Genomic DNA, 12,719 nt, shown 5'->3' on the forward strand with positions numbered 1-12,719 from the left:
AGGATGAACTGTGTAAATTTTAAATGAACAGAGTTTTAGTGCTTCTCACAAAGCTGCAAATTATGTTAAGGGAGGAAAGTGTGTAGAGGCGGCACATGCGTGGGTGAAGAGTATTGAAACATAGACTTTCTATTCTGTGACAGTGTATTTTTTTTCTTTTGTGTGTGTGTGTTTAGCTCCAACCTTGAAGAGATTAGAATGGAAACGTAGGGGCCAGATGAGGGGGATTTAAGGACAAAAGATAACAGAGTGCACTAGGCAACAAGGTTGAATTGTTGTATTTTCCATTGGTCTTGTAATTCGGCACCAGGCACTCCAGTACTTCTTTTTTTTCTACTCAGAAACAGATTTTAAAGAAAAATAAACTCACAGAGACACTTAGCAGATGGATTTTTACCATCTTAGGTTGGTTGTCAACATTTAGCTTATTCTTAAATCCTTTAGTGCTTCTTCTTTGTGTTGCTTAACAAGGATTTGCAGCCCTTTGTAAATTAATATAAATTTTGATATTGTATTTAAAATTATTGTTATTTACTAAATGAACCCAGAACAGTAAAATGGAAGGAGAGAAGAACAGATTAGGCAGCAGAACAAATTGCTTTTGTGCTTTTTAAATCTTTGCAAAGTTACAAAAATTGCTTCAAAGCAGTTATCCTCTCCCACAAACACTGGCCCTGAATTGGCTGCACCTTGTTTCCTTTCTGTAACTTATCTACCTCACTGTGTATCAAATGTAACAACTAGTTCAGGATTCAAACAAATAATCAGTTTATTTAAAGCTGTGAAAAGATTTGTGCTCTTCCAGCTTCATTGGTTTGTGGTTTTAAACTCATGAAGATATGTTACTATGAAAGGCAAGTTTTTACCTTACGTAGTAACGGCATGCAGTATGCAAAAAAATAGAGCATTCCTTGTGCATGGAGAAAGCACATTAATAGTTAATTTTATTGCAGTTTCCATGCACTTCCAGCATCTGAGGAACTGAAAACCCAGCGCCTCTACAATGCTAGGAAAATCCTCAGTTTTAGCCTCAGTGCTACATTTGCTTCGAATTTTATCCATTTTATTTTGTGGGTTTTTTGGTTTGTTTATTTTGTTTTGTTTTTGTAGTTTGTGTCCCCCCTCACAGTCTAAAGTAATGCTTATTTGTCTGTTAACTGATTATAAAATTTCCCAGAAATGTGTGAAATATCTCTGCCGTGTCTTCATCCACTAACCCCCAATCAGTCGCCGCCTCTCCCCAAGTCTGGTTCTGCTGGAGGTTTCTTCCTGTTAAAAGAGAGTTTTTGAATGTGAAAGTGAGTGAGAGGTGTTTGGTTAGAGCTGTGATGAACTGGTGTTCCCTCTCTCACCGGGTGACTGCTGGTATAGACTAAGTTAAGCAGTTACGTAGTATATAATTATTAAACACGTTAAAAAGTACTAGGCAAATGTTTTAACTTGATACTGTTTCACCGGTTCTGCTGACATCTTTCCATTTGTGTCCACTAATTACAAATTCCACTAAGCATTCCTTTCACCGTGTGAATCATGTTTGGGTGATTTGGTGCTCTCTCTGTGTGTTATAGGCTGTAAATTGGAAAATAAATTCCTCGCTTTCCCCTCTCCCTCTCTCCCACTCTCTCTCATCGACCACGATTAGTGCCGAGATGCGCAGAGGCCAGCACAGCTCTGCTGTTCCATCTGTGCCTCACAATTAGGATTATAGCAGATTGATAGCCCTGCTTTAATTGAGTGCAACATTAAATTATGTCCCAACCCCCTGGTGCTGTATGAAGCTGCTGGGGTTAAGAGTCTTTCTGCACGAAAGCCTCAGTAGCAAAATCTTCTTCTTGATTCACACAAGTGTGACGGAAACAAACCTCCATAGTTCTTAGTTATGAACTTGTAAATGAGTAAAATATGATGCTGATATTAAGATCAGACATTCTCATCTAAGCTGATGTCTTTTTGTCCTTTCACCATAAATCTCATTAAAGGAGTGATATTTGTGTAAGAAAGAATGAATGCATAGATGCAAAAGTCTTTTCTTGTCTTTCAAATGTGTGCAGCAGATTTGGATTTGCAAATGCCCTATTGTCTAATTTTTAAAATGTGTGCAAAACGCATCAAAGCGTCCCACTGTCAGCATTTATTTTGCTGCACTTTGTGCAAATCAGACGAGCATTTGCATCTCTAGTTCTAGTGCTAAATTAAAAAAGGATGGCGTTCCTGAGGGTGATTTGTACCAGGTTTAGTAAAGAGATTTTATCATGAAGTGGTGGAAATGATGGGACTTTGTTTATTTTCTCTTTCCTCATCAATATTTAACTTTCTCTTTGTTGTAGTAAATGGTGTCCCGTGGCCACAAGAAGCTGGACGCAGGAACAGCCACGCCTTTAACTGTCGCATGCTGAAGAGACCACCAGACGAGGTGGATTCGGAGAACCTGGAGGCCCGGCAGCAGTATGAGATCATGCAGTGTTTCACCGTGTCCCAGCTACGGACCATGCAGGAGGAGGGAGATGGTACATACATACATATTACAACACAGCCATGAACCATTTCCTACACTGAATCACTAGATTGTAGTTTTTAAAGCCAATATCAATAGGCACTCATCAGAGTATAGCCTTACGATGATCATGGTTTGAACTGACTCAGTGTTAACAGCTGAATATAAATCTATTTAGGTATTGCACCAATGTGTGCATTCTGCACCATTCTTTGAAGAAAAAATATCTTGAAGTTGCTCACCAGACTGGCTGGTATCAGTTTGCATGTTTAGGAATTGTTATATAAGACAGCTGAACAAGGGTGTCAAATTCAGGGCCGCACAGAGGAATAAGAATCACTTTCTTCTTCACATATGCCTACAAGTATTACCAAGCCTGTTTTACAGGCCTGAACATGACAGCTCAATAGCCATATAGGAAGTCAGGCTGGCTTCAGATTTGCCCCAGGTGGGATTTTGCTTTGACTTTGGCTCATGTGATATAGAACATACAGCAGCGGGCCTGCTATTATTACATGTAACATCCTAATATCCTCCTGCTGTTCCCATGACTTTCCATGATCCTTGCCTTTAGCCTCGGCTGAGGTTTTACTGTTCTTGTCAGCACAGAGTTGTGGCTCTCACCACATTGTTCACCTATGACACAGTTCTTTGAGCATTTTGTATTTCCTTCTTAGCACATCTGTGTTAATCTGAAACGGCCTTTAAATGAAACTTATTACGCTTTTCTTTATTATACTTTCCTCATTTCCTGTTACGCATGTACTTGTACAGCAGTTTATGAGTTATTGTATTTATCCTTTCTTAGTGAGCTTCTTCACCTTTATAATCTATTTAAGTTACATTAAAGGTTGGTGGTGTTTTGGATGCTGTAACACAGGGATGTATCTTATCTTACGAATGGATGATGGAGGAACAGCATACTGGAAGAACGCTTGCTTCAAGGAAGAGGAGCTGAAACGTCACAAAATTCCAGTAAAGGATAAATAAGGATTTTTTAAAAATGTGAATCACGTAAAGCTGTTATAGTAGCAGAGTGTCTTTCTATCTATGGGTTTCCAGTGCACTCAGAGTTAAAAAAAAAAAAAAAAAAGACAAAGAATAGTTTTAGATATGAAGTTTTAATTAGTTATTTTTTTAAAACTCTATTAGTAGTGTTTCTCTTAGGTGAGGGAAGCATGTTTTCGCTTATTGAAACTTGTTTATCTGTTTCTCCCGAATCATGAAAATGTTCTTGGCTATGTCAGCAATCAATCCAATTTAAGAAAATAATGGATTTGGCTTACACAGAAGGTGATCATTGTTGATGGATAAATACTTCTGCAGTTATTTTATGACTTTTTGCTGTTGATGCTGCCACCAAAACCTTTCACTCGCTGGTTAATTGGACTGCCATCAGATTGTTGGGTGATGTTTTTAATGTTCTTTGGAGCCGCTGGCGCAGTAGCCTTGATGAACTGTGTGATTTTTCTTTTTTCCTGCATTGCAGACTCATTGGGCTGTTTGTTCTGTCTGCTTTTTAGTCACTTTGATAAGAGCTGGCCTTGTGGATTGGAGGACTCTCTTCTTGTGTGTGGAATCTGGTTTAGTGGCTCCTACTTCATTGTTTGACATGTTTCTATAGAAAATTGGCAAGAAAATGTTATTTTTGTGTTCCAGCAAGCTGTTGTTTCGTCCGTTTTGTAGTTCATTCATTGAACTTTTAAATATAAGTGTTTTTGTGTTATTTATATTTGTTGTATTTGCTGCCAAACGTCTTGAAAGAAACTGTTTCCAAACAGCTGAACTGGTTTTGCTTCTGTTGTTGACCAGAGTTTATCTTTCTGTCATCTTGACTTAAATTAAGCTAAACTGGGGGAGTGAGTTTGGGCTTTAAGAGATGTGTGATGCACTGTGAACGAGAGGGATGTTCTAGATTTATGGTGCAAGACAAAACAAGACCACCATTGTGGGGCAAAAAAATGCAGCACAATAAATGTTGCAAGCTGTTATTGTAATTGAATAGTGGTTGCAAGAAGGAGGATGTGTAGTTGAAGGTCTTTGATATTCACTACTTGGATTTAACAAATATCTTTTAATAATACAGCGCAGGTATAGGGCGGGAATTTGGTCCCCGCTCTCCTGTCTCACAGTTCATACTTTTATTGCTATTTTTCAGACTGTTTTTTGGATTGAATTCTTCATATATTTCAAGAATATCCAAAATCCACTGTAAAAAAGAATCTGTTGTATTTAAGAAAATTGTATTTAAGGTTTCCAAAGACAGCGATTCGTGTTAAGTAATAAGAATATGGACTGTATGCTCCCAAGTAATGGATATTTCTACTGCTATAGAGTTATTAATTATATTTCAGCTGATAACAACCGAACCATATTAAGTAATAATATAACTGATGATCTTCTCTTCTGTGTTATATCAGTCTTGCAGGTGATAAACATTTAAAACTAGTTTAATGAAATCCTGAAAAACCTTAAAAGTATTCAGCAATTTGTTGTCTTGACACAAAAGGAGGTGAATCTGTGCATCCCTTAGTCTTTAAATTCATTTATATCACCTCCATTCTTCAGCTGTTGTGAATTTTTTCTTTCTTTTATTGACTGCAACAAACATTTACATAAACCTCGCTCCTTGTGTCCTCTTTAGACCTGCAGAGCTGCCTGATATGCATTGCCTGCCGGATGCCACGAACCCAGCCTGTCAGCACGGAGTCTTTTATCACAAAGCAGGATCCCACAGGTAAAAGGAAATAAAAATCTCATCGTCTACACCCATGGTTCTCAAACTCTTACCTGTGAGGCTTTGGGGCCCTTTGTAGCACCGCCTGTGAGGTCAGCATTTATTTTATTCAACCACAGTTCATACCACGCTGTGATATATCAGCACAGAACAAGACTTAGTAAGCAACTCTCTTCAGTTTAAACATTTCCCGTTCAAGACATTAAAGGAACTAAACCTTTATAGCACAAAGAAGAATAAGGGGGGTGTCAAGAATTAAGCAGATACCTCACGTGTTCTTAAAAAGGCTGTAAATGAGTGTAAAAATCCAAATACTAACATATATATCCATCCTTTAAATTCTCATCTGCATCCCTCAATAGTATGTTCACTCCCTTACCTCGCGTTCAGTCACTAAAACTCAAACACATGTACAAAATTTGCTTTACTGTATTATTAGAATGAATTTATATCCCACCCAGGCGAAAGCCTAAAATCTTGAAAAATTACAGCAACAATGAGGCTTAAAGATCATTTTAGAAAGTATTCGGAGATTTTCCTTTTTTTTTTTTTAAATTCGTTTCTCAAAGGTAACAGTGTGAACCCTGAAAGTGTGAAGTCTGCTGCAGTTGTTGAAATCGGTGCAGGCTGATCTTTTGTTTGTGTGTGTGTGGTGTTTTAATCCAGGGAAGATCATCTCCATAGAAACTAGTGCTTTGCGAGCGACAGGCAGGCCTGGATGGGAGGACCTGGTCAGGAAATGTATCTATGCTTTCTTTCAGCCGCAGGGCAAAGAGCCCTCCCACGCCAAGAAGCTTTTGCATGAGGGTGAGTAGCTACTATTGATTTTTTTTTTCTCTTCTCTCTCTCTCTCCCCCCTTTTGCCTCCACTCTCAGAAATTATTGACACGCTCACTGCCGGCTCTGTCATGGCTGCAGGAGTTTCTGCAACATGTCAATGGCACTATAGTGAACTGAGTAGAATACTAAATATTAAAAACTTTTCAAACTAACTTGGATCCACCTACATCGAGAGAGGATGTTTATGTAGATTTATGGAGGTGACAACTTCGCTCTAGGCTTGTAACCAGTAATGAATGAGGTTGATTGATTAGTCTGTAAGGTTCCTGCAGCCCTGCAAATTATTATTCTTATTTATTTATTTTTTACCAAGCAATAATTACACACTTAACTTACTAAAAGATAAGGAACTAAAAGAAGTCGTCACACTTCAGAAGTTAGTTATACATCGACTGACTTGGCTTAATTTCAGCTCGGCTGCTAACAGAAAAGTGACACATTCCTGAGACGCTGCTCCTCCACATCAAAAGAAACCAGTTGAAGTGGTTCATGTATCTGAATTAGAGAACTCCTCTGTGAGACTTCAAGCTTATCAGAAATGGATGCGGTAAATCTAAAGCACGTTTAAGCAGCAGGCTAAAGCCGAGGTGGAGCATCATCTGTCACCTCGTCTTATAACACAGATGTCTGCCTCAGAATGACCTTTTTAGGCCTAAATCCTTTATTTCTCTTTCATTCTCAACAGTGATGACACATGGGACCGCAATCAGCCCGCTGTACCATTTCACTCTGAGTGATGGCACTCCGCTTAGTGCTCAGACCCGCTGCAAGTTCTGCTGCCCCCCCAACCCTGATGTACAGCCCTTCATTATGGGCATTCACACTATTGACAGGTACTGTGACTGAACACACACACACACACACACACACACACACACACACACACACACACACACACACACACAGGAGATGACTGCAACTGAGCCTAATCTTATTTATTAGTGGATAAAGTGATGTTTGACAACCACATGTAAAAGGTCAAAGATTTTAAAACTTTGTACTTCCATGGTCAGAATTAATTATCCAGTTTCAGAAGTTAGCCTTAGTGTAGATGTTATGATAGTAATTTACTTCACTTTGTGTCAGTAACAAGTGGTATCTCAGAGTAAAATGAATTTTCATCCACTGAAGTGTGCACAGCATGCACCTGCAGAGTCCCATGCATGTTAGTTTCCCAGTTATGGTCTTTTTGGGGGATGTTGCAGATGATGCTGGTATTTTCAAGGATTTTAAAAATGCTCTGACTTTCTCTGAAGTTCTACCAGCTGCGTTAAAGTGTAATTAAACTGCTTTTATGGTAAAATGGGTCAGTGATACTTTTCAGATGAATGTGCGCCTTACACAGTAATTTGATCATTTATGGCAGACTCATTGAATGTGCCGAAGAACTGAGAGAGTAACTTGCCACAGCCATAAGGTGCTGGGATATCTTGAAAAGTGCTTGAATTCAAGGAAAAGTGTGGAAACCCAGTAAGGTTGTTGTTTTGGCTTGTTGTAACTGAATTCTTCAGAATTTCCTTTTCTCACTAGAGTTTATTGATTATTCTAGTTTATTTTATTATAATTTTTTGTTCCTCATATTTAATTGATATTGTCTTAATTAGATTAGATGAAACTTTACTAATCCCTCGGGTGGGTTCCTCTGGGAATTTCAGTAATGTACTGATTGGCCATTTTATTACATTTTATTTGATGTTTTCTCTTCCATGAAAGGTGCAGTTTGACTTATTGATTGTTAACAGAAGTTTTTTAATCATCAGCAAACAAAAAGTGCTACGACAAGTGTTCTGATATGGATTTTCATTCTTAAAGCTTGTAATGGAGATAATGAATGTTTAATGTTTTTTTCACTTTATTGATTACGGGGAGAATTTAAAGAGCAGCAGACAGAGAAGCCTGGATGACGCTTGAAGCCTGGATAAGGCAGACACTGATAGAAAATGGGGTGTTTGTGGACGTGATATAAAGATGTGGTTGACATCTTTAATTTTCCTTTGTTTTTTCTTTTCCCAGGGAACACAACACTGCTAGCTCTCAGGAAAACACTAACCCCAGCCTTCCACCAACCCTCAGCGGTATCGCCCAAATTCCCTCCCGCTCCCCTTCCCTCCCCCCCAGCAGTAATTCAACCCAAGGCTCAAGTCTCGCCACCGCGGGCCTTCACACCAACAACAGCAATGCCTCTTCCCACGGACATAATCCAGCCACGCCGACAGGCTACCTGACACCCAATCGGACGAATTGTCCCCAGCAGGTCAACAGCCCCTCTCCTTTGAGCAGCCCACTTACAGCAACCCCTACCTCTTTTATGTCGCCCAGGATGCCACGGGCCAGTCCTGGGTTAGGTGGGAGCCCTCGGGTACCAGGGAACCCCTTCTCTCCCTCCACACCTGGCCTCCATTCCCCAGCTGGGGCTCTAAGCAGTGGAGGAAGCCTCAACAGGCAGCAGTCTAGTGGTGATGGCAACAGTAGCGCAAGCGGTGGGTCAACAGGGTCTTTCTCCCTGTCCTCTCCGGTCCTTCAGAGACAAGCCAGTACACCCACCGGCTCCTCTATTCGACCTCCGTCAACAAAACCCTCAGATGGAGGTGAAGAAGGGGGAGAGGACTCTGTTAAAGTCCCCCTTTCTTCTGCCTCACAGCTGGGTAACCCCAGACTCAATCAGCTCCTGGATAGCAATGGGACAGGAGCTGACTCTAACAACAACAGCAACAGCATCCACTGCACCTCCTCACCTCATCCACCTAACCCTGCTCCTGCCCCTCAGTGCCCTGCCTCCCACAGCAGTCTCACTGAAAGACACAAGATCCTCCACCGGCTGCTTCAGGACAGTAGTCCCAATGATGCCTCCACCACCAGTGAGGAAGGAATAAACAAAACTGAAGTTGAGATCAAGAAGGAGCCACCTGCCAGTCCGGCGCTGGGTGCAGGACCTCCCAAGAGCGACTCGAGAGAGCCACAGGACCACCAGTTGCTTCGTTTTCTCCTGGGTACAGATGAAAAGGTATAATATGGAAGCCCAAAGCTTTTTTTCTTTCTAAATTCCTTTCCCACCACACCACATATGGAAGACCGGTTCTCCTTGTGCCCCACTGCCAGTCTTATGTTATTAGATTACTGTTAATCTTACAGTGGACGAGAGCCCGGACACGACCACTGGTGAAATGCTTAATGAAGTACAATTTAATAATGTTATTTATTTAATATTACTTCTGTGTTTTGCTACTTTATGCTTAAAATCAGCACATTTTGGATACAAATATTGCGCTTTGTACTTAAAACCATTTATTTTAAAGCTTTAGTTACAAGCAACTGCACTAAACGATTGTTCTAGATAAAGCTGCCCAGCAGTGTACAGCAGCAAAATAAAAATTATATAGACAATTTGGAATCAATTACAATGATCCAGTATTAGAATATATATACTGATTTTATTTTAGATACTTTGTATTTTAGGTCCAAACTATGATAGTTTTACCTAAGTAGGGTTATGACTATAAGAGATCCAAAAGCCACACAATTCCAGCTGTATTGGAGTGCAGGGCTGCACGTGAGCCTGAAAGTATTAGTAATTGCCTTCTATACTGTATTTATTTCTAATCTGATATTCACATTTTTTTCCTTTCTGCTGCCACATAAAACAAAAACTAAAAAAAATAACAGTCTACAAACACATCCCTACTCAACCCAAAAGATGAGAATCAGAACCAGAACAGCATCTGAAATAATAGTTAATCATTTTCACTTATTGCAATGGAAGTCTAGAATATAGGGCATTGCAAATACTATAAAAGGAAACTTAAGGTTATGTATATAACCCCGGTTCTCTGAGTAGCATGAGTGAGTGTCTCACTATGGGAACGCCTCCTGCGTGACCTCATCAGAAGCTCAAATACCATTACGCCAGCCCTTACAGGCTGGCTAGGTGACGCCCATGTCAGGAGGGGCCAGTGCCTCCCTATATAATAGGCTGACATAGCGTCAGATGTCATTCAAAACAAGCCCACCACTTCCTCGCTTCCATAGCAAGGAGGGCGGTCTGGTGAGACACTCACTCATGCTACTCAGAGAACCGGGGTTATATACATAACCTTAAGTTCTCTTTCATAGCATTCGTTTCGTGTCTCACTATGGGAGAAATACTGACTCCCGGATTGCCAGACATGCCTGTTAAGAAGACAACCGTCCCCAACAGCACTTCACAGGGGAGAGGCCCCCACCCGGGAAGAACCTGCACTGAGGACTGAATGTGCTAGGTTAGGTGCTGTCACATCTAACCTGTAAAACCTAGCAAATGTATGAGGTGAGGTCCAGCATGCAGCTGCACACACCTCCTGAATAGAAACTCCCCTAAAGAGAGCCCATGAGGTTGCCAGACCTCTAGTGGAATGCGCACGTAAGCCAGCAGGGGGCTGAAGGCCCCTGCTAGTATAGGCCAGGGCAATTGCTCCTACTATCCAATGGGAGAGGCGCTGTTTAGACACAGGCTTTCCCATATGTGGTTTAGCCCAGGACACGAACAGCTGGTCACTTTGTCTGACACTCTGGGTTCGGTCCATGTAAATGCGCAGAGCACGGACTGGACACAAGGTATGCAGCTGCTGTTGCTCCACTGAGGAGAAATGCGGTGGGCAAAAGGCCGGCAGTTCTATAGGGGAACATGTGCCGACAACCTTTGGGACAAAGGCAGGGTTGAGCCGCATACTGACCCTCGTATTATCCGAGGAGAACTGAATGCATGACTGATGCACTGAGAGAGCGTGGATCTCTCCCACACGTTTAGCAGAAGCTAAAGCAATTAAAAGAGCTGTCTTCAAGGACAGAAATTTCAACTCAACCTGTTCCAGGGGTTCAAATGGGCAACAGGAGAGCGCAGCCAATACTGTGGGAAGGTCCCACGATGGAGCCAACAGCCTAGACGTAGGCAATTTACGCCGTGCACCCTTCATGAAACGGCATATTAAGGGATGCTGGCCAACAGTCTTTCCCTCAAAACCAATATGGCAGGCTGAAATTGCTGCCAAATACACCTTGATGGTGGAGAAGGCTTCACCCTTATCAATCAGGGCCTGAAGAAATGACAGAATCACAGCCACAGAGCACTGAAAAGGGGTGGCCTGTAATTCACTATGAGGGAGCCCCACCGTGTTCAGGTTAAACCACTCACGGGCCAAGCCCATAGAGCCAGCCTCTCTGGGTGGGGGTGGAATATTTCCCCCTGTGCCTGAGACAGGAGGTCTCTGCGTAGTGGTAACAGCCAAGGTGGGCCGCACAGCTGCTGAAAAATCTCGGCCAGCCAGTGTTTCCCTGGCCAGTGCGGGGCTATCAGGATCATATAGTGACTTCTCTCCCTCACTCTGGCCAGAGTTGGAGAAATGAGGGCCACTGGGGGAAAAGCATAGAGGAGGGTTCTCGGCCACTCGTGAGCTAGAGCATCCACCCCGAGTGGAGCTCTCTGATCATGCAGCGAGTAAAACAGGGGACACTGAGCATTCTCACTGGATGCATAAACGTCCACGGTCGCCTGACCGAATCGCAGCCAGATCTGCTTCACCACCTCTGGGTGAAGCTTCCAGTCCCCATACAGCGGGTTTCCCCTGGAGAGAAGATCTGCTCCAAAGTTCAAGATCCCCGGCACGTGAGTTGCTCTCAGTGACAGCAGGTGGACACTGCTCCAGACTATCAGTCTGTGTGCTAGTGTGTGTAACTTGGGGGACCCCAGACCCCCTGTCTGTTGATGTAGGCCACAACGGTGGAATTGTCCGACCTCACTAAAACATGATGACCTCTCAGCCAAGGGAGAAAGTGTTTTAGCGACAGGTGAACCGCCAGCAGTTCCAGACAGTTTATGTGGGTGGAGCGCATGTGAGGGCCCCATTCACTGTTCTGCCCTCGTGGGTGGCCCCCCAGCCCGAAAGAGGGGCATCTGTGGAAATCGCCTTCCTGGCTGAAACTGCCCCCATGGCAACGCCCTGAGACAAGAAACCTGGCCTCTTCCACTCGCGGAGAGCGAGTGAACAGTCTGCAGAGACTCTCACGCGACGGTGGCCGTCTCGGTGAGGGTCCAGTCCCTGCGAGCCCACCCAGCGCTGAGCGGGTGGGCTCGCCGTCAAAACGAGACTTTACATCCTCTGTTTGTATGGCGGGCCACGGGATGTTGAGCCTAGCGGCTGCGCGCTTGCACATGTCCTGCATGTCGAGATCCAGGGGAGACGGCGGTGTCGGTTTTTCAACCTCGCCGGTAGCCAAGGGCTTTGCAGCCCAGCTGATGCTAGCCAAGGAGGTTGGAATCTTCCTCCTCGCCATCGTCAGACAGCAGGAGCTCTGAATCAGCCGACTCATCTCCGTCCTCGTTGGCATCTCCCCAGGTGACTCCAGCATCGGGGAAAAACTCACGATCTCCGTGTGCCTCCAGCGACGGGAAAGCGGTCGCGATGGGCTGAGGGTCTGCCTCTACCCAGCTCGGCCCTGGCGTTGCGGCCAAATCATCGGGCACCGCAGCAGCCTCACACAGCAAAGGGTCGCCACCCGACAGGTTAGCCTGGCGAGCTAGCATGCGGCGGAGTAGTTTGCGTGGGACAGCCGCGCAGTGGATACAGTCTCGTGCGGGTGTCAAGGCAGCCTGAGCGTGAGATAAGCCCAGGCATG

At 43.3% G+C, this 12,719-nt stretch overlaps 1 protein-coding gene across 1 annotated transcript in view; it reads left to right on the plus strand.

The window, feature by feature from the left end:
* ncoa1 (nuclear receptor coactivator 1) overlaps positions 1–12,719 on the plus strand; it is a 106,450-nt gene that overhangs the window by 65,651 nt on the left and 28,080 nt on the right. The window contains exons 7-11 of the mRNA XM_085432381.1: positions 2,328–2,507; positions 5,139–5,231; positions 5,898–6,038; positions 6,757–6,904; positions 8,085–9,075. Coding sequence (XP_085288507.1) covers positions 2,328–2,507; positions 5,139–5,231; positions 5,898–6,038; positions 6,757–6,904; positions 8,085–9,075 — 1,553 coding nt within the window. The remainder of the gene's footprint in view (positions 1–2,327; positions 2,508–5,138; positions 5,232–5,897; positions 6,039–6,756; positions 6,905–8,084; positions 9,076–12,719) is intronic.

Source organism: Copadichromis virginalis, linkage group LG15, assembly GCF_057382275.1.
Source record: "Copadichromis virginalis isolate Kocher_CV1m ecotype Utaka linkage group LG15, C_Virginalis_male_GT1.1, whole genome shotgun sequence".
In the NCBI taxonomy this organism is placed as follows: Eukaryota; Metazoa; Chordata; class Actinopteri; order Cichliformes; family Cichlidae; genus Copadichromis; species Copadichromis virginalis.